This window comes from Melozone crissalis, unplaced genomic scaffold (genome assembly GCF_028551555.1).
Source record: "Melozone crissalis strain CALT ecotype California unplaced genomic scaffold, PUWL_Pcris_2 ptg000045l_1, whole genome shotgun sequence".
Taxonomy (NCBI): Eukaryota; Metazoa; Chordata; class Aves; order Passeriformes; family Passerellidae; genus Melozone; species Melozone crissalis.
In genome coordinates, this window is record NW_026535823.1 from 11,034,750 (window position 1) to 11,057,736 (window position 22,987).

The window sequence follows — 22,987 nt, forward strand, 5'->3', positions numbered from 1 at the left end:
TCTGATATTGCTTTTCTTCTTCTGAGTGGCTTTTAAATTCTGTTTTCACTAGTGCATGTTACTTGAATCAAGAAATGGAGAAGAAACTTCAAAGTACATCTGGGAGTGAGATTGCTTTCTTCTCCTTCAAAAATATTTTTCTTTTTCTGAACTAAACCACAGATTGAAATCTTTAATTTTTGTTTATTACCTTGAAAATATGTGATATCAGAATTGGCTTGGATTAGTTGAAAGGTTTGATTGGAGGAATCTTAATTTATGTTTCAAACTTTTCAAAATACCTTACTTTACTTGTTCAAAGAGAAAAAAAAGCAAGAAGGTAATAGCTTCTAAAATTGCCAAAACTTCTTTTTCAGCAAATTTTAAATAAAATATGTTTTAAAAGCCTCACAACTACACACACACACAACACAGAGAAAAATAAAGTACAGAAACCTCACCCTCTTCCTTCTCGAAGGCTTCAAAAATTTCTGGCCAGCTTCACTTCAAAGACCTGGTGGTTTAGAGAGACCAGCATCTACCTTTGAATTTCTGCTCAGTATTGGGAAAAGGGCTTTCACATGGTACAAAACAGTACAAAACAATTTTACTTAATCTAGCTCATGGTAAATGTGAGTGGATTAATTCACCTATTATTGCTAGAAAATGTGTCAAATTTGCATCAATTTGGCCAGACAGAAAATTTTTCTTGCCTGTCTTGAATTACAAGTATAACACCTATTCTCAGAATCACTGTGCCTTGAGGCACAAAGACGAATATGGTCCTAAAGAAATGCCAAACTGTTAGAGAGTCACACTAAGTGAGCACAAACCAAGCTGTCTATTAGATTAATTATTTCCACAGCTTCTAGTGGAGGGAAGAGCAAATACAGAACATTCTGCATGCCCAGCCTTCAGAGAGTTCATTCCATTTCTAGAACCCTTGTGATTGCCATGTCAGAATGGAATTTGGTATCATTCTTGTGGGCTATTGGTTTCCCAGCTTATTTAAAGGCTGTTATAGAAGGACATGTTACATTAATCTACTTCACCAAATTAATACTGAAGTCTGACTTTGCTGCTGCAGGAGTCAAGGGGATCAAGGTTAACATGGCTCACGTTTATCCATTCTTCAGTAGTCAGATGCTGCCAGAGACTGTTCCATTCACTCAATTAATCTTATTTTGGACAAGTGAGCTGTATGAGCTGTGTCTTTAGACCACAGTCTATTTAGCAACTTGCAGGGCTACATTTCTGAAAGAGCTCATCATTTGCCATTATTCAGGCATGTGAGTGCCCATAGGTTTAGCTGGGAACTAAAAGTCTTCCAGAAGTGCTGTGGGGTTGTGGAGATTCTCATCACCCTGTCACACCAGTGGCAACATCCTCAATTCTGAGTGCAGCTGAAGCTAATAGGAAATCTTACCCTGCCAGCATGGGGAGCTCCTGCAGCACATACAGGCCATGCTACTGGGGAGGTTTTTTGTTTGCTACTGTGAACACAAGCTACTGAGGATGAAGTTTGACAGCAAAATCTTGTTTCCCTGATAATGCTAATAACATTGGAAGCACTGGCTTAGTTGTTCTTGTACCCCAGAAACTCAGAAACTCTCAGATTTAGAAGTCTCAGTCCCACAAAACTGTATTTGGTGAATGTTGGTGCTAAAGTCAAATCTGGGTGCTAAGACCAGAGGTCTCAGCACCTGCCCATGCACAACAAGCATATTCAGCCAGACTTTTGGTGTATTGGAAGAACTTATTATTAAAATGCCATTAAAAAAAAAGGAGAAAAACCATGAAAAATATTTGATATAAGGAAAATGGAAAGCACTGCATGAAGTTCAACATATGCAAAGATCTCAGCTTGCCCACAGACAAAAATTAAGATGCAGTTCAGCAACAAACCACCTGGTGATTTGAGGGGCTCTCTGGAAGAATGAAAGTCAACTACAGTAGGAATGTCTCCTCCTTCCCCCTCTCACATCCAACACGATGCTTAGAGGTCAAACTGTGCCCCCTCCATCCAGGGGTGTTTTCCTTTCACTGGCATCGGCACATGGTGACATCACATACATCACCATCACTGAGGGGAGCATCATCACCAGTGGCTGAAGTAGGTGTGAAATAATCAAAATCAGCACAAGTTTGGAAGCCAGAGTATTTCATTTTACCTTGTGAACAATGTAATTCAAACTGACAAACTTTCAGGATTTAGTTCAGTACAAAACTGCAGCCTTTGAGAAAGGCATTGGCATTAAGATGAATGCTGTCTTACCCAATCTTAACAGAAACTTGAAATCCCTTTGGGGCACCTACTGCTGCTTATTGTTCCCATAATATTATCTAATACTTAAACACAGAGGCCAACATTTCCAAGAGGAATTTAGTGCTTGCCACGATCCACACCAAGACACTTCAGAGATGCCTACAGGGAAATTTTGCTTTGTGCTTTCTGCAAGTCACATCCTTTAGCTGAAAACCTGCAAATCCAGGAGATCCAGATCGTCAGATGCTTTTCAAAACCTTGTCACACTCAATACACAATGACTGAATACAGAAGAGGGGAAAAAAAGGATATTAGAGATCATAAAAAATTAAGAATCTTCTGTATTTGCCTGTTACAAAAGTTACTTTTCGACTGTTACGATGTTTTTGCATTGCATGTTTAACTACCTCAAAATAATTTATCACTGCTAGTACAGTGAAGAAAACCAGAGTAAGAATTAGTTTTGTGTCCCTCAGCCCAGTGCTTGGCCTGTGAAACTAACTCCCTTGTCACTTTTCTCTATTTGCAAAGACCAAAATTCCTCCCAAGATCTCCTTCCCAGCCTCTCCACTTGACTGTAGTCATCATCCTGCCCTGTCCCCAGGACAACTGCAGAAGTAAAATGTTTACATGCAAAGTGTTAAAATCAAGCATATTTGGTTACTAATTCTGCCTTTCTTTCTCCTTCTCTACACTGTTGCCTGCTGGAATTTCTGGGTCTAAATTCCTTCTAAAACCACTTTGTATTGATCAGATGAAATCATGCTACAAACCTATGTAAATCTTTTCCAAATAGCTTTGAAACTGTGGCTGAACTATACAACTATATCCCCTGAAACAGATGGGATTTTTAATTTAATTCCAATGCTTTCATGTTTAGGTTTTTCTGGTTTGTAGTATGAATTAACTCACTCTGAAGGAAATTAAAAAGGAGAATTAGAAGAGGATTTGTAAGACTGTTAACAAGTCTAGTCTGCTTAAGTGAAAAGCACAGAGGGAAAAATAAATGTACAACCCATTTAGAACTTAATATATCAGTGCTTTTGTAAAAACACAATTTGCCTCATTTTCTCAAGCACTCTATAACCTTGGCACTCACAGGAAGCTTATTGGTACAGACAGAAACTTCCTGATTAGACGGTTCATTAGCAGCAAGGTACAGAATACTAATTGCCAATTTTCATCTGCATTGACAAGGCCTGACCTAGCATTCATCTGATTGAAATTGCTTCCCTGGTGATGCCTCTTGCTTCCCGATTCCACCTTCCCAGCCACACACAATATGATAAAAACATGTTATTTCACAAAAATTCATCAAAGATAAGAATAAGTGAATCACACACTTTATTGACTGCAGGGGAATCCTGTCCTGCCTTGCACAGCCACTTTGTTTTGCCTGCCTATAGGTAAAATACTCAGGAGAGACTTCATATGAAAACCAAAACAGCTTTCCTTGCTCCCACTATTTCTATCACATCCACAATTAGATCTGTCTGAGCAAATCAGCTTGACACTCCTGTAATCTTTGGTTAAATTTGTATTTTAGGTTGGCACATAGAAATCCCTCATTACTCAGTAAGAAAGTGGCTACCATGGGAATCAAAAAAGAAGTCATAATTTCAAAAACTGTTTTACATTTTAAAAAGCAATATGCTTGGCAGGTCTGGCAAGATAATTTTCAGATAAAGCCCTTCAGTTTCATAAAAAAAATTAGTAATCTGAAAATAGGCAGAACTGACAGGTCATGTTCTGGTGCTTTACTCTGGCTGGGAGAGACATAAAAGGAGCACAGCAAGAGTTCAGAACCCCAAACACTTGTACACCCTAATATAAAGGAAAAGGAAGCTCAAAAGAAGTATCATTTATAGACTAAGAAGTTAAATACTGTCATCAAATATTTGTTGCCTCTGGAAAAGTATGGACCAAAGGAAATTCCAGTTCCCTCTTGCCCAATTCTTTTGTGGGTGGTTATCTTCACAAGCATTGCAGGAAATCAATGCAATCAGAGTTGTTCTTGTTGCAAAGAGGCTAATTAAAATGTAAATAGATCTATAGTGGTTTTGTTAATGAGGTAAACAACCTCCTCTTTCAATACAACTCTATCTACAAGACCTTTCAGCCATCCCTTATTCACACCGGTTTATCCATTGCCTTGGTTTGTCCTCTCATAATTACCCAAATGCAACAAGCTGAAGAAAAAAATTATCTATCAGTTGGTCAATGAGGAGGTACATAAAGTACCATAAACAGGAGGATGATCTGGATGACTTGGTCAGGTCCACTGTTCTAGGAAACTCCATCATCCTCAGTTTTCAATAAATACGTCAGAACGTATTTTAATGCCCAAAGCAGGATGTCAGACCAGAGTGACCTCATGCTTGAATGCTCCATAGTTTTTTATAAAGTAAGCTCTCCCATTGGTGAACAGGGAACACCAGTGAAATTTAGAATCCCAGTTTCATCCCTGATGAAATTCAGCAAGAATTGAAGAGAAGATGTTGTATTCTTGTCATATTCATGTTTCTCAAGTCCCATACTGTACCGAGCCATTCTTCTCTGCATCACAGCCCTTCGTGTGTCTTCTCAGGGGCTCCTCCTGGGCTCTCGACCCACCCCTATTTATTCCAGTTGCCTTCACGAGCTACAGCTGCTGCCCAGCTAAGGACTTTGCAGCTGTAGCTCGTTTGGAGCAACTCGGACCCACACAGATCTTACAATACATAGATCTTAACAGGGACTCTCTCCATAACAATACATATATTCAGGCCCCCACAAGAAGATGTACACAAGAAGCACCACTGAATATGAGTAAGAAAATGAAAGATCCTAGGGAAAATCAGGGACTATTTTAAAAACAGAGTCTTTCTGCATTAGCTATGCAGAACTGGGGACTGAGCTAATACAGGCTGGAGCTTGTGCAGGCAATCTAATGCTATAGGAAACCTCTGTTTTAACAGAATCACAGGAATATATGGTGGGAAGGGACCACCTGCTCAAAGCACATCTCATTTGAGCAGGTCACAGAGGGCACTGTCCTGCTGAGTTCTGCATATCCAAAACCTCACCAGGGCAAATGTTATCTTCAGCTCAGTCACTCTTCCACCACCCCATGAAATCACCCACCTGTTCCTGACTATTACCAGTGCCTTACTTGCCAGTGAACAAAGGGATTGTTAATAAAAGCTTCAGGTTAGTCAGCATCAGGCATTTTGTAAAATCACATCTTCCACTTGCAAGATAGGTTTACACTTTACATGAATTACTTAACTATTCTAGTTTCTGTTCATTTTGTAGTTTACTTTAAAAGTACCAAAACATTGGAAAAGAAGTGCCAATTACTTAGGAAAATCACCCGTAAATATATTTGATCAAGAAGGCATAGGATGGCATCAATAAAAATTGCACTTTAAATTGGAGCAACACTGAACAATCAGAAAACATGCCTAGCAGTGAGAAGCAGAAGATACACAATTAATTAGTACTGCTGTCATCTGAAAATTGAAAACACTGCAAGCAAAAGATGTTAGATAATGAAATTAGTTGGACAGAGTTGCATAAAATGTCTTGGAAGAGATGACACTGACTAGTGTAGCCTGATGCCACATCACTCTGTCATTTTTGCATGGAAGCAATCAGAACAGAAAAGGCAGCAGTTAAGTGAAAGCAAATGACAACACAAGCCTCTTTTCTCTGAGAAAATGGCATAGCCTCTGACTTTTGTGACTGCAGAATCTCATCAAAGCTAAGCTGTACTGAGAAAGCATGGAAATTACATTTAGATGTTATGTTTCACTGTGTACAAATGATATGCATGCAGAAATTCAAGCCTCCTCCTGTAGGCAACTTCAAGGAATTAGGGCAGTGATAAGTTAATTTAGTCTATTCCCCATTAAATTCTGGGATACGAATAGCTCACGAAGAAGAAACATTTGAAAAAAGGCATTGGGAAATGCAAAGCTAAGTTTCAAACAGGTTTAAAAAAGCTCTTTTGGTCCTAAAAGTGACTACATTTTAATAACTTTAGAAAGACCTAGGAGGTGTTCATATACTTGCTGTATGTTTTGTAATTACCACAGAGCTACACAGTATTTAATTCCAATATCAACATGTGTTAACACAATACATTTAAGTTCTCAGATTGGTGGCATATCCCCATGTCTGAGAGCTCCTAAGTTTCCTTGGAGTACAGATTTTCCAGGTACTTGTGTATTTTTCAGAAAAAATATCCAGATTTAATAGATGTCACTTTTTTCTTGAAATACTTAACACATATCCCTCAGAATTGAAAACTTTGTATTTGCTTAAATTTGGGGTCTTTCAGAATACTCACAAAATTTCTTTTTCAAATTGACAAGAATATGAATCCAGAAAATACTGTTGTTCTAAGTAAGTTATATGGTGACAAATTTAAATAATAATGTACTTAAAGCAGGCAATCAGCACTGAGTTAAACTGCATAATTTAACCTGACAAAAGAATTCCCTGATGACAGTGGTATTTTCATGCTCACGTTGTAATGATTATATATCTTACTGCATAATTTCAAACAGAAACAAAGTAGACAGATGGCAAGGAGAAGGAAACATCCAAACAACTACAAATGTAAATATAAAAGAAAGGGGATTACAAAAAGTGAAAGAGCTGAGAACTACAATTAGCCATTTAATTATGTTTAACTTGATAGTCATCTAAGTACTTTGCACTAGGACCCCCATTCATCATAATGCTCATAGCCCATGACATTTGGCCAGGAAATCCAGCCTGGGCTGTCATCAGAGAGGTCAGAGCTGGAGAGTGGAGCAGGAGGGCTCAGGGGAGGGTGGAGGCTTCCTGGGGAGCAGATGATGGAGCTGCTTGGACTGCTGGTGCCAGGAGAAGAGAGAGAGGGTCTGGAAAGGTTTGCCACAGGGTCAGCAATGGGTGAGTGCAGCTACACACAAATTAATGAGATGGGAAAGAAGGAGGAGCTTTGCTGCAGGAGAAAATTTTAAATTAATCAGTTTACTGAGCTTAATGAGTGATGTGAAAGTACCTACCTATTAAAAACAGCTTTAGTGAATTCATGTTGGCATCACCAGTCTGCTCCATATACATCTGAGGCCTTCAGCAAATACTTGACTTTCAGCTTGTACTTTGTTAAGTGTACATGTAAAATTAAACTCAGTATCAAAGGCTTCCTGAACTGGGGATTACCATTCCGCTGAAGTGGGGAGGACAAGCACAATACCAAATGTATTGAGTGCTACCTGCTTGACAGTAACATAATGTAGCAATGAGCAAGCAGATTTTTCAGGCTTGGGAATGCCTGTATTTTCAGTGAGGCAAGGAGGGTAAGTGCAAAGAGCCAAAGGAGGATTGCTAGGGGAGAAGGTGGTGGAAAGAGGAGATTCACTGCCAAACAGGCAGCTCATCTCTGTCTTGGCCTCAGAGCCAGACTGGTGCTGTGGCACCCATTGCTGTGGACACCCAGACTGGGTTGTGTGAGGTGCCAGAGTTTGTACTGGATCATAGTATGAGTACAGCCCCCGGGGCTGCTGCTGTGTGCCCTCACTTTCCCTTCTGCTTGAGCAGGACCAGGATTTCATCTGAGAACAAAGCCATGATCCATGGATGAGGCACTGCACAGGGAGTGCTGGGCACAAACAGACACTGCCTGTGCCGTGGGGGCAGCTGGGGAAGGCACTTAGTATCAGCTGTTTAATACCAGCCCTGGCTAAACCAAATGGAGCCCATGCCCTGCTGCCATCCCCTTCTCTTATCGATCCTGCTGTGACACCTCCTGGTTCTGTAAGTGACTGGTTCCTCCATGAGCAGTTCAAGATTGTAACACAAGCTGATGAAGCTCAGAGGTCCTGTGCCAGCTCCTAGGAGTGTGCTTTTTAGCCACTCCAGTGTAAACAATACCAACAAAACAAAAAAAATATAATACTGAGGAAGAGAGCAGACTAACATCTCACTAAATGAAAAGACTGAGAATGTGGATGTTTCACCTTTTCACTTCACGTGCTAACGGTGTAACATAACAGAAAAAATGCAGAAAGCAGAAAGTGTTTGTGAGCTGACTGTGCAAGAAAACGTCAAGTGTTTGCACCGTGGATGAGGAGAGCCGTGTGGTGGGTTTGGTGCAGATAAGGAGCGCCGAGGTTTGGTGCAGATAAAGAGCGCAGGGGTTCGGGCTCTCCGGGCGGCGGTGCCGTGGCTGCGCTGCGGGGCAGGCAGAGCCCAGCAGAGCAGAGCGGGGCAGGCAGAGCTCCGAAGAGCGGAGCGGGGCAGGCAGAGCCCAGCAGAGCAGAGCGGGGCAGGCAGAGCTCCGAAGAGCGGAGCGGGGCAGGCACAGCCCAGCACAGCACAGCCCAGCGGAGCAGAGCGCACCATTCATCCCCAGCACGGCTGGGGACAGACTCCAGTCCAGCTCCCACACAAATCTGCACCAGGTTTGAAAAGCCACTCGGACCTGCCGAAGTAAGACCTTGACAATCACAACACAAAACTGCCTTTTGAATCCGAGTGTGCAGGTTTGCAGGCTGAGGAGGGGCACGGGCAGGGATGGCTCGTAGGGGGCCGGGTGCCCCGGGTGTGCCCTTAGCTTCAGACACCAGCAGAAAGCAGTGAGCATCAGCACCAGCCCTTTGGACAACAGGCAACTCGGCAGAGGATGTCCTATCAAGATGAATATGGCTCATTCAAGAATTAACTCTCTACTCATCTTCTACCTCGGTTTTTTGCTGCTCATCCATTTAAAAAGTAAGATTTGCACTTTTTCTTATTGTTCTGACATGTCCTCTGGGGAGATGGTTAGACATGCACTTCTAGCAGAAAGCTTGTGTTGTCAGAAGGCTTTAAAAATTTGATGGAGATGCCAAAAAAATTTGGTCCATGAAACTAAGTTGTATGAACTCGTTGCTTGATAGCTTTCCTGATCTCCATGCTTTGACTTTTTTTATTTTTAATAAGGAATGAAAGCATTTTGTTGCTTTGCATATTCAAAGTACAGTAATAAATTATTTTGCTAAAACTGTGCCTATACTTTAAAGTTTGCCTTTTGATACCACTCATTCAGTAAATCTAAACTTATTTATCCTTTGCTTAAACTGTTCATGTTATGTTTTTCAGTAGTATTGCTTTATTATATATACTTTCTAAACTACAGTGTCTAGAGAAAGCAGTTATTAACTCTGCTGTATTTGGTGTTGTAAAATATGTCCATTACGAGGGAGCATGACAGTCCAACTACTTTTATAGAGAAAAAATGTTCTCGGCAAACTTCCACATAAACAGAAGTGTGCAAAATAGAGGAAGTCACAATGGGTTTCCTTGATAACTGTGTCAGATGGCTGAGAGTAAATGCAAGCCAAGGAGGCTAAATGGCCTCAGCTGGTGAGGCTGCTGTGTGTGTGTGAAAAGCAGCAGCTCTTGAACATGTTTAAAATGAAGATCTGCAGGATGTGTGCCTGAGGAGGCTGTTTGATTTGTGTCTGTTGCATGTGAATAGCAATAACACAAAGCTTTGAGCAGCTGCCATTAAACAAGAAGACTTGGCATTAGCGTTCGGTGTTGTGTAATCTGGGTCACCTTCTGTTGCTGCATCACTCAAATTGTTACTTGGACAGTTTACAGCCCAACATAAATTAAAGACTAAAAAGCAAACAGATGCAGTTGAATCAACCAGCACTGAAAAAAAAAATCCCACACTTGAAAATATAAGAAAAATACAGAATGTCATAGAAACATCATTTTATGCTAGTAATTTTCTTTTAGGGGATGTACTGATGTGAATCAGGGAAACCAAAGTCCTTTTTTAAAATCAACTCACAACAGGACATATCCTAAAAAAAAAAAAACCAACAACAACAACAACAACAAAAAAAAAACCAACAAAAAAACTCAAAACAACAAAAAACTGGACCTTTAAGTTTCACAAAGTAATTTTCAAAGTTCATCCTGTAGGATGAACAGCCAGAAAGTCTCTAAGAAAGAGTCTGCTATCTAAGTAAAGGAACGTAATAGTAGTTGTGTTAGTTAAGAAAATTCCTTTTTTCCACAAGGCAGGCAAATCAGAACAAAATATAAAAGCTTTGGGAAGGGGAACTAAAAATTAAGTTTTATAAATTAAGAAGATCACAATAAAAACATCATACACAAAGAAAACATCGTTAGAATGAAAACAAGAAAAAAGGCCCCAGGAATCAGTTTAAAGAGAGAAGATAAATACAAGTTTTGGCTTTCACCTCGGGTGAGCTTTGCTCAGTGCAGGATGCCAAAGGCAAGGAAAGTAATTGTGTGTCATTTTATGCCTTTTCCTTAGCCCACTTAACTGGGATGACAGCTCGGATGTGCCATGGGTGTTCGCTGGGTTCTGGCCATATGGCCAGTCTCAAACAAGGGGCTTTTCAGTCTTGGAGAACTTTCTCAGGTAGAACTGTGGCTGTTGTCACAGTGTGACACAAATTGATATTCCAGGATGGAGCAGTTGCCTCAGGAACCAGAATCAGGCTCAGGACCATACCTTCAGCTGCCAGTGCTGTGTATTTAATGATCTGGAGAGGTGTTTTCTCTTTAGAAAGCTTGTACCCCACTTGAAACTTCAAAGTTTCTGTTAATAAAATCATAACTGTGAACAGATGAGACAAAGGTAGAAGCAGAACTGACTGCAATTACTTCCCTACTTAAAAATTAAAGCTGAGAAAGACCAAGACAGAAAAGCTGAGGAAAAAATGGAACAGAGGTGATTGATGATATTATTTATAGAAGTTGTATCTGCCATTATGTTTTTAAAATCAGTTTACTGGATTTGTCTTCCCCCAGAGATTCTAATCTTAAATCCTGCTTAAAGGCAGAATGTTCTTTATAACTATTTACTCTATACAATTTGGAAAATAAATAGTATTTAGGAGCCATGAACTCCGGATGCAAGCATTCAATACAAGTTGGGTTTATATGGCATTTTGTGAACATCATTTGTTTCTATAAATCATACCCAATGAACCACTCACAGAAAATTAATGTGGGGGCATCCAGAGATGCCCAGCTCTGTGTGAGGAGGGACCAAGAATCATTATGTACAACAGGGACAGGAAGCATGTCCCAAGTCCAGAACAACACTGATAACTCATTGCTGCCGTACTATTGTCTAACAGGAATCACAAGCATGAAACTGTGGGCAGGGAGTTGTTTATGAAATAGAGGAAGAGAAATTCTGATAAATACAGGTACATTTACACATCCGTTTTGGAAGTGATTCTATCTGAAGTCAAGTTCAAAATCTTTTCATTCAACATTTAAGTACTGATTTTTTAAACAAGTTTTACAATGGATTGTAAAAATTCAATCAATTCTAAAATTCAATCAAGTATTCTATCAATACTGCAGAATTGTCTTCATTTTGGGAAAAATATAGACAAAGAACATTTAGGGTCAAAATTATTGCCGATACATACTGTGGATGCCCCATCTCTAAAAGGGTTCAAGGCCTGGTCTAGTGGAAGTTGTTCCTGCTCACAGCAGGGGTGTTCAAACTAGATGATCTTTAAGGTCCTTTCTAACCCAAACCATTCTGTAATTCTGTTTTTTTCCATTTTAGTAACCTTCCAGGAGAGCTGAAAAAATGTATTATTTACTTCAAAATCAATGCCTCATAAATTGTTCAAATGTTCATAAATTAAGAATGGAAATTCATTTGGGATTGCTGTTAATGTGAGCAAAATATCTGAGCTTTACTTGCAGCCTTTATCTACCCCTCTGAGATGCTGGCACTATGCAATTTTTCCCCATGGATAAGAACTCTTAATTTCACACAACTATTCCCATTACTCACAAAACTTCTAATTACTGCTTAATTACTGTGTTAGGAATAAAGCTCTGCTTATAAAGAGATTTGTGGTTTTGCTCACACTGCTCATCCCTCATGCACACCCGGCTGATGTAAGGAGCTTTCCAGCAAAGTCTTGTTAGTGTGGTTTGATGAGTTCACAGCCCATTCTGCAGCTCCTCATTAGCCCTCCGTGGAGCTGAGCCTGTCAGAGCTGCACTCAGCAGCCCTGCAGCCCTGCCTCCATCCTGGCTGTCACACATGGCATCTGGAGCACAGCAAAAATGAAACATCCTTCAGATGTCTGCCATCATCTCCAGTAAGTTAAAAGCAACAGCTTCTAGACACAGTTGTGCTGGGTTGGGTTTTTTTTTTTTTCCTTTTCATGTGTATATTTTATTATGGATAGCATCTCCTTCTCTGGAATGAAACTAAATCTTAAGAGTGAAAACTAGTAGCCCTGTAACTTAAGAAAAACGCAGTAACTACTGCAAGATAAATGTGTAAAAGTGACGTTAAGAACATCCCAGCCACAACTGTACTTGAGCCACTCAGTTCAAATTCTTACAAGGCATCCTTAGGGAGCTACACCTACCATTGCAAGAGCAGAGAAGAATACCAGGTTACAGACCCCTCTCTGTCTGTAACCTGGGAACTGTCACCACTGTGAACCTCTGGAGATTAAACATTTCCCCACATCTCATTTTGTCACTCAGAAATTACAGTGCAAGATAGCAGCTTCTTCAAAAATTCACCTCTCAAATGACAGTGATTTTGGCAATACAGGACAAGGCACTGGATGACATATTCACAGTCACACAAGCAAAAGGGAATTCTGCAGCAAGGACAGAGATCAATCTCTGTAAGCAGGTTGTTTGTGACTAATGACCTATTAGGAAAGAGTCTGAGGGGCAAAAAAGGAAGTTGTGCTAAAAGGTGTTTTATCATTCATGCTTAACTAGAAGCAGAGACCTCACACAGATCCTGAAACACTGGTGTATGTTATCCTGTATCCATGATAATGGACTGGAGAAGCTGAGGCTGGAAAGTTAATCTAATACAAGCAGAGGATATAAATCTAATGCTTTAGTATATACATAAACCTTTCAAAGGGGTCCCCACACAAAGTTTGTCTGTCTGTCTGTCTGTCTGTCTGCCTGTCTATCTATCTATCTCCCTCTCTCTCTCCAGTTTTTTGTTCTCCCTGTTACTTTGATAAACCTAAAGCACCTAGGGAGTCTTTTCCTTGTGCAAATCTCTACACCTTTTCCTCTCTGTTAGAGGAAGCTCACAAAAAAACCCAGTGCTGTTTAGAGAGTGCTCAAATTTTGATGGCCGAATTGGGCACTTCCCCTCTGAAAAGTTACAGGGAAAGGCAAATATTTTGCTGTTGTGTGTTGACAGTAAAATGACTTGTAAGACACAGGAGAGCAATCAAACCACTGTTCAGTACTGGCTGTATCCAGTTTTGAGTGCTGCTGTGAGCAAGAGAGAGGTAATTAGGAAAATGCTGGAAAGGGACAGCAAAAATAGAAGACATTTAGAAAGATGTGCCCTCTGAGAAAGGGTCACAGGAAGGGAAGCCTGAGGGAAGACATGATTACAGTCTTACCTCCACAAAAGAGAATGGCAATCAAGGATGGTGATGAGATCAGTTGCTCCCTGTCACCTCCAGAAGGGCAGGCTCTGGAAAATAATAGATTCCATGTACATCAGGGAAGATTTGTGTGAACTTTCCCAACTGAAGGATAATTAAGGCACTATATCAGAACTTTTTAATGAATGGGTTAGATAAATATCTGCCAGAGAGTGTCTAGACTGCCGTCTCACAGCTGGTGTTACACAGACCCCGGGCAGTCAGCACCACCCTGGGGGATCTGTGAAGGTCTCAGGGGACAGAGCCCCAGAGAGGCCCAGGTGGGGACTTGGCCCCAAGGGCTGTGGTGGCACTGAGGCTCCAGGGCAGCTCAGGAACAGCTCTGGGGCAGGCTGAGCAGATGGCTCTCTTCCCTTCTGCACAACTGGGGATTATGTGCTGTGCAAAACAAAGGCAGCCCTGGACTCAGCCCCCTGTGTTGCAGCAAAAACAGAATTGTTGTCTAAATTTCAGTGAGAAAATAGTTTACTCTCATTCTTTGAGACATCAAGACTTATCTTTTGGCTACTGAAGGCACTGATTACAATGAGAACAGAAAGTACCCCCATGCTAGAGATAATGTTGTTTGATTTCTGGGTTTTGGAGTGAAATCACTTACATTTTTACTTGCATTTTGAGTACACTTGATATGTTGACAATATAATGCATGAAAATATAATTAATGCATGGATTATCAATATCAAAATTTTCATGGTCAGAAACCTGAAAAGGAATGGAAAACAGAGATTGCCTGCTGAACCTGCCAGCTTCTCACTTCATAGAAAAAAGCAATGCAAGACTGGAACTTAATGCACAAAAACAATTAGCAGTAAATTCCTAGGAAACTGTTCCAACTGGCCATTCTGGATACAGTGCAACAAATTTACATTGGAGTAGGAGTTCTGCTTTATCTAAGAGAAGTTTAACGTTTTATTTTGATGGCAGCAAAAATTGCTCATTTATTAAATATCAAGGTTTAAATATATATATATATATATATATATATATATATATATATATATATACATATATATATAGCCAGCTACAAAGCAATAAATAAATATGTCTTAGTCCATGTCACTTAACTCTCTCTAATAAGTAAATCAGAGAAACAGCAGCCTAAGTGCCTTTGATACTGCCTATAGGAGTTTGCAGCCAAAGACCTCCCAGGGATACTTCTACTTTTGGGTTTGTTTTTATAATTCACATTCCAACATTAAGAAAATCTTTTAGACAATGCCTCAATCTCTAGGCAAACTTGAGTATTCCCTTTACTCTTTGTGGTGGCCCAAAAATGGACAAAAGGCCCATTTTCTAAGGGAAGCTTTTAAAACTAATTGACTCATCTGGAGCAAGGAGATAAGTGATACATATTGCTTTCCAGATTGATTTCACAGATTAATTTGTTGGTTTTAGGGACTGACATGTTTTGTCAGTTCTCACTGTACTTCTCTGTTTCCTCAGCCATTACCAGTGCTGTATTGTGTGGAAGCCCTCTCACACCAGCAAACAGCAAAAAAACCCAACAACCCAGATAAACCCTTTTCCAATGGGATTCTTATCTTTACTTCATATTGATTATATCTTACTCACCCATAAAATGGCTCAGGAGGAAGCCGCTTCCATCTTTTGACAAAGACTGCAGCTGACAGGGCCTCTGGGCGGGCACCACGCAGCTGCCACTGCAGCTCTGCAGGGCTCCTCCAGGCCCAGCAAAACGTCCCTCTCCAGGCATCAACAAAGCAGGGCTGCTGCAACTTCAGGGTTAGGCAGCTTCTGCCTGCCTGGAATCTTATCAGCGGGGACAGAAATCAGAATATTTCAAGGGCTAAATATTTCTGTGGGTAGAAAAGGGGCATGGGCTGCTAACCCGTCACTGTGTCCCCTCTCCAGCAGCTGAGGATCAGGGCACTTGCCTGGTGCATCCTTCTGTACTGGGAAATTCTGTGCCTGAATAATTGTGGCCTGGGTGGATGCTGGCAGGCAAGGGGAGAAACTCCTTGCTTCTTTTTACTGTTGCTGCTTGCCTGCCCAAGGCTGAGCATACTGGCAGCCTAGTGCCTTAAACTTTTCCTTGAATAATGAGACAGACAAAGCATCTTTATCTGCATTAGCCAGGGGCTTTGCAGACAGGACACATTCCTTCAAAGTGCACTCAATCACACTGATTGAGATCAAGGCTGTGAGTAAACAAACAAAACTTTGTACCCCTCCCTTAGAGCCCAGCCATGGACACAATGGCCTGACAGCTCCTTTGCTGGGCTTTCTGAGAGGTACAACTATGCTGTTGTATACTGTGGTGCTACCAAAGGCTGACTGTCCTCTGAAACAAAGGCCAGGGATGCTCTAATTCACATCCAGACTGCCAGGGAGGCTACAGACAGCATGAGAGGCAGTGGACACTGGCCACACTCTTCCCTTGACAGTTCCCGTCTCCCTTGCTGGGGTTTCCATCAGGAAGATACAGAACACTTCATTAGCTCCTTCTTCCACAAGAAGGGCCCTAGCTCTGAATTTGACTGTGACACATTTCTTTGCGTCTTTGAATGTGAGCTAGAGGACTTTGAAAACAACACAATTTGACAGGAAGCCAAAGCAAGGACACAGAATGACAGACAGTCATCAGTCTGCAAGGATCCAAGCAACTGCAATTTAGGTAACCTGCACTGACAGATTACTCACAGCAGGGAACCCAAAACCCTCACTGTAATCATGCAGCCTTGAAAAGATATCTCTATACAGCAGTACTTCTGAGGTGTTTAGCCAAGCTTTGTGGCAATTTGTAGGTGCTTCCAAAGCAGCTGTGCTACCACTCCTGCTATGGCAAACCATCCCTGAGTGTCCACACAGCTGGAAGAAGAGATCAGGCTCTGTCATCTGCAGAGAACAGCCTGCAGTGTAACTCACCACCCTCCCAACAGCTGGAAAGAGAGCCCCTGAGAGTGTGTCTGAACTAATATACATCACCTTGCTGCTCCTTGGGCATCAGCTCCTTCCTGCTGCAGGAAGAGTGCAGCTGTGCTGGCTGTAAGGAAGGCAAAACACTACAGAAGTCTGACATGGTGTAAAGAAATAAAAACTGTGCCCGCTCTTCTCCAACAGCCCCGTAATTTCCTTTGATAACCCCATAAATAAAATACAGAGAGAGGAGGCACCAATCTTGTGAAATAAGCAATCAGAGGCTGCATAACAAAAGAAATGTGCAATGCCAGTGAGGAGAGGCCAAGGAATGACACTGATGTATCAGAGATTGCATCAGAGCTATTAAATGGGATGAAAATATGCAAGGCCCTTGTGAGCTCTTCTTTTCTCTGTTCAATCTTAAAAGAATTCTGGAAGTAAGCCTCCACTGATTCCTACCATAAAATGTGGGAAAATATGTGTTTGTGGAATGATAACCCAAGCCTTTTTGATCCCCATCTGTATATGTATTTGGAGCAAAATGCAAGTAGGTGCCTCTGCAATGCAGCTGCAAAAAGCAAATGTCTGCCCATCATTTCGTAGGACTCACCAACTCAGTTTTTCTAACTAAACCCATCCCTTCTCTCTTATTAAATACAGCTGACATTTGTAATTCAAGTTGTAATACTAATGGTACTGAACATTTTGCAAGCCTCAACCCATGTAAAAATGCCCTCAGTTTGATATAACAAGAACTATCCGTTCTGTTTTCTCATGAGTATGTCTTAAATGTCTGATTCAATTTAAGTCTAACATCTTCCCATTTTGGAGCTCGTGGAAAAGTGCAAGAAGATTAAAGTTACTAAAATCAATTGCCATTTTCACATTCCAAAGGCTATTTCCAAAGAATATTGTGTTTTCTAAAAAACAAGTGGGCAACTTGGGATTGCCACCATTTTCCAGAGTAGTGAAGTGACAAGACTGAGAGGGGTTTGGAGCAAACCTCTAATGGAGCTAAAGAGCAGAAGGCAGGATTGACACTGAACACCTTTGAAGGATATGGATATAAAAATCTTTCCAGCAAACAGTCTGACCTAATGATCTGACAAATCATAGAAAGGAATTAAAAAAGGGAGAAATGTAGCTCTCTGCAGACAGCACAACAAAATCAGATCTATTTTTACAGTGCTTCTACTACAGCCTTAAAGCCATAAACACTCCATTCTTCATTTTGTTTGGGGAATTGCCTACAGAGTCATGCAGGCACTCTGTGTTCCCAGAGGTCTCTGTCAGTGTTCTCTCTGCCCAGGGACCAGGGAAAATACCCTAGAGTGGCCCTCCTGTATCCCCAGCCAGCAACTCTGAGCTGGCAATGGGTTGCTGCAGTCACACAGGCATCTGTTGCCTGGAATTCTGCTATTCCACAAGGAACCTTGAGCAGAGTTTATTTCAGGGGTTTTTTTCTGGTTTAACTTCCTAAGTCCTTTCATTTTGTGTTATGTCCAGCCAGGACCAGCATGGCTTTGCTTATGAAACCAGAAGTCAGAGGTTGTAATCAAGAGTGATTTCTTCTCAAGGAGATGGAGAATTATGTCTTTTGAGATGTTTAATTGACTGCAATCAATTACTCTGCTAGTTGTATTCCAGCTCTTAAACTAAACTTTGAGGGAACTGCATTCTTCAATACTATTAGAAGCAAATGGAGACTCTTATTACACTTACTGAGATTTTTGTACAAGAGATAAGCAGCATCACAAATGTGCTTGCATCTTGAATTGCACAATTTCTTCTTTGGGCTAAGATAAAAACATGTTCTAGAGGGGACTCAAACAACAACTGCCAACGCTATTTAATTGTGCTTCAGTTTCAGACAGATTGTGTCAACATTTCTACAGACACGGGAACCCTTTCCTTACTTTTATTAGCATAATTGCAAACACCCAGAGAGCTGAGAGATGGATTTTCCTGTCTTTTAAACCTGCTCATCTTTTATGCAAGGGCTCTGAATCAGTCTGAAGAATTCTGGGTCTTCATGGGTGACTGCTTCTTTTCTGCAATCCCTGATGAGCACCAACACTTTCATTAACCACAGGCATGTGGTTACACATGCTTACAGTAAACCTGGCTTCCCAAAAATAAGAAATTTGTACTAAATCATTAGAGAAAGTTCCGAGAAGTAGTCACATCATAGGCAAAGGGTGCTGAGCTTTCTGCTCTAGTTGATGCAAGGCCTTGGACTAGATGATCACCATTAGTCCCTTCCAATGCTTTCTGTTCCATGTGAACCACTTGGGTTTTAGCTGAGCCCATTACTACAATGCTGACAAAGCAATCACTTCAGGGAGTGTATCAGAAGTGCTGTCTCACCAATTCTGACACATTTTTTACCATTCAGTAATTAAAGGTCTTCAGAGTTTTCTGGATGCTGGTTAGTGACAGAAAAAAATTGCAAAGTGGAAAGTATGAGGGAAGAAACTACAACATATGTTTCAGACTCTTTTGGAGGGAAAAAAAACCCAACAAACAAAAAAATCTGTTTATAGATTCATTGGAAAAAAAATCAACAAAGAAGAAGTCTCCACTGTGTTACCACTGTAACCACTGAGGTGCAGACTCACCTACTAGGTGAGGACTTAGTCCTCACTTCAGGACTCCCTGCAAAGCAGTAGGAATGTGAATGTGGCCCTGAATAAGACCCCATGCTCAGAAATGTACCTAGATATTAAGGATGAAAACAGTCTTAACAGAAAGGAAACTCCTATGTGCAGAGTTTGAATTCTATAATGAATGTTCAGCTACCACAGGGACATCTGTAAAACTTGCCTCTTGCCTTTAAAAAAGGTCTAGTGTTCTTAAAATCTTGACCTCAGTGAGAGGTCCAGTGATTCAGCCTTTCAAACTGCAGTCATGCCCTATTCCAGCTATTACATGCCTCATTTCTGTTAATCTTCTCTAATTAGTTCTGCTTCTCGTCTTAGAATCTAACATTTTCTTGTGATAATACCAAGGGCTCTGCTTTCATGTTCAAGGTCAGTCCAGCATTTCACCTTGTAAAACTCATTTGTCCTCCCTGCACTTACACGTGTACCTTGAGTTGAGAAAGACATCAGTTTAGACTCTCTCAAAGATATTTACTGGCTTTAAAGTTATCCTTAAAGCTGTGGTCATGCCCAGCAGAGTCATACAAGTGTGAAGGAACAGACTTCTTTCAGATTCTTTCTCTTCCCTGCAAATATGCAGAGAAAATTTCTCCCATTAATATAATTTCAGCTTTTCCCTTGTGAGTTATTTTGCATGTTTTACAGCACATCAGCAGATTGGGCCTCAGAGCCTGCAAGGAGGCACCTGACAGTTGTGCAGGTGAGAATGCTGAGCTGAGAAGGGCAAGGTGAATACCTTGCTTGCAGTGAGAGTGCTGTGAACGCAATCCAAGTGATCTCCCTGTTCAAATCACTAAATTTGGATCTTGTGTTTCTCCCTTCATATGCTATACACACACATTAATATAGATATGTATTAGCAGGAGGACACACATAGAGTTTTCCAGATTCTTCTTGCGCCTGAGAGATCTGTAATATGGCAAGCATTTCTTTTGTAATAATGGCATTATTGTTTACTCACTCTTATAAGAAATGGAGGCACTTTTCATATGTGCAATTTCCATTGCTGACTGTAAGAATTTACCTATCACTCCTTCCATTGATCACTCTTAGCTGCCTCTTTTGAAGGGCCCAGGTCACTCACCTGCCATCCCACAGCCCTTCCTGTGTGAGGGCTGCAGAGACCCAGCATTACTGGAGCCACATGATGGCTGAGGTGTGAACACTAATGGGAGGAGGCATCTGAGCCCCAGGCAAGGATCACACTCTTCTCCAGCTGATGCTCAATCCAAAATGGCAGACTATTTTCAGGTTAAAAAACCTTAACTGGGCAAGGGGGAAAAGTCAGCCTTCAGTGATACATAACCTAGGCTACAATCAGTTTAGGCAGCTTCCTTTGAGCATTGCTGCTGCAGCTGGGGATAAAATTTGCCAGGTCACCCAGGCTTGATGCTTTTATACTTAATAAAAAAATGCTGTCATGAATTACAAATAAGCATAAACCAGCAATAGGATAACTGCAGAAAAGCAAGCATTTTTATGGTTCAGTTATTTCATATGCAAGAAATAAAAAATTGTTAACTTTTCAACCTACCTCCTTAAAATAAATTATAATAAATACATAAATACAATATATGGAAAATACTTGGCCTTTTAAATTTTGAATAGTTAACACTTAATTCTTGTATCTGAAAATATAATCCCTGAAGTATTTGGTGGAGTTTATGGAACTGTTTATGATTTGACTTTTCTTAAACCTCTCGAGTGGGATTTATAATGTTATTAGAAATCATTGACAACAGGGTGTCTGTTTTTTCCAGAACTGCAATATATTGGCAAATATCCAACGAAACCCTCTTACATTCAATTATCCTGATGTCCAGGAAAAGGACAGAAATTGTAGAAAACCCTTTCGTTCTCCCCATCTCTAAGGCAGAAGAGGAAGGAACAGCACACACACAATGACCAAATTCACAGATTTTCTGCAAGACCAGTACCTAATTTTAAAACCTGAAAACTGTTAAGCACTTCACACTGCACAAGCCTTCAGTAGAGATGTACTGTAGTACAGGGCTTTGGTACCAGAATTCAGCCCCAGATGAGCTGCACTTCTGTACTTTGTTCATCCTTGTGACAATGTGTCACCTTTCCAAGGATATTTCAGAACAAAAATACACTGTGGAGGTAAGTTAAGTTGTGCCTTAAGGAGGTTAAGTTGTGCCTTAACCCTGAACTGATTTGGGAACAGGACACTCAGCACCTTTCAGTGCTGACTATCCACAAGCAGAGGTCTTGTCTCATGACACCTAGTAAAGTGTCTGGTAATCACATCAAGTGGGAAAACCCTTCACCTTCCCCTCAGTGGGCAAGGCAACATCTTTCCTCCCTGAGGTACACAGCTTAGAAAGAGAAAAGAAGTGTTAGGGAGCATCATTGAGGAGGTGACATGGGACAAGAAAAATGGACAATAGACATCCTCACAAACTGCTCTCCTAAGTTTTTCTTTACCTCCAAGTTGTCATCCAGACATGTTCCTAAGCAGTAACTTAATTACCTCCACTTTATTCTCTCTTGCTCAGCGCATGGTGACAATGGTTTTATCGTGGAAGTATTTTCTCTAGAGAGCACTCTGAGTACTGACAGCTCTTTCCTCTTTCTCTCCTTCACACTGTCACCCTTCTATATTTGCCTTGACACTGTCTTCACATTGTCTTGACATTGTTCTGACAGTTAAGAAAACTCAATCACTGCAGCAAACAGCCATGACAATGCAGAGAAGAAAGAAGAAAAGTGTTATGAAAATTGTTGAGGAACTGTGAAGGTTTACAGGCTAGTGAAAACAGGATTTTGCTTTTTCTAAACTCCATTCCTAGTGAGTTTTCAATAAAAGGCTGATTTAAGAAAGTCTTCAGCCAAGGCTGGCAAAAGTCATCTCAAAGGCAATTGGCAGTTATGGATTCTGTATCTGAAATTCAGATTTCCTAGATAACAATCCCTCTTACTGCCATCAGGTTAGGTACATTGTGGGAGATACTTCAGCCCAAATCCTGGGGAGAAGGGATGCTGCATTACTGTGAAATGCTGCCTTGGGACCCTCCAACTACACTTTCTCCCTAGTATGCTGTTCAATCTGGGATCCCCTTTGAGGGCAACCAGAAAAGAAAGGTGGCCACAGGAAAAAAAAAAATCAGGGTAGCTGGAGCTTTAGTTCCCTTTGCTAATAATAAAATCAAATTTTGATCTATTGGCTCACAAATTAGAAGAGGAGCCTAGAAAGGATTGCAATCAGTCTGACAAATGCCAAATGTTGTGGTAACAGGTAAAAAACCCAGCACAAGTAGCCTAAGTTTAGTATCTATTTCTCTACTTGAATTAAACTTCTGAGCAACTCCTTAACTGGGTATAGTATGGACATACTAAAGTGCTGTACTTGACAAGTTAAGCTTTGTGATTCAACAATTTGACAAAATCACGGTTGATTTGAATAGGAATTCTGATCATCAGGAACCATGTGGGGAAGGTTGATGGGTTTTATTTTGTGGTTTGTTCATTTGATTTAGAAAAGCACATATAGTTTTGATACTAGTTCAAATTCTTAGTAGCTACAAGAACACCTAGGTAATAAAAAAATTACCTAAAAATTTACTTTATACTATCTTGGCATGCATACAATCCACATTTTACCTGAAAAATGCAGTTAAAGCTCATCCCTTGCAAAGCAGAAGCTCATCAACACCGCTCTGTAGGGCACCTGCAGTGCTCCCTGCAGGTCACACAAGCTTCTCCAGGAGGAGCAT

General features: G+C 40.8%; 1 protein-coding gene across 1 annotated transcript in view; it reads left to right on the forward strand.

Moving 5' to 3' along the window:
* Window positions 1-8,619: 8,619 nt before the first annotated feature.
* CRB1 (crumbs cell polarity complex component 1) overlaps window positions 8,620-22,987 on the forward strand; it is a 96,476-nt gene continuing 82,108 nt past the window's right edge. Inside the window, exon 1 of the mRNA XM_054285839.1 lies at window positions 8,620-8,989. Within this exon, the coding sequence (XP_054141814.1) occupies window positions 8,914-8,989 (76 nt within the window). The 5' untranslated portion in view covers window positions 8,620-8,913. The remainder of the gene's footprint in view (window positions 8,990-22,987) is intronic.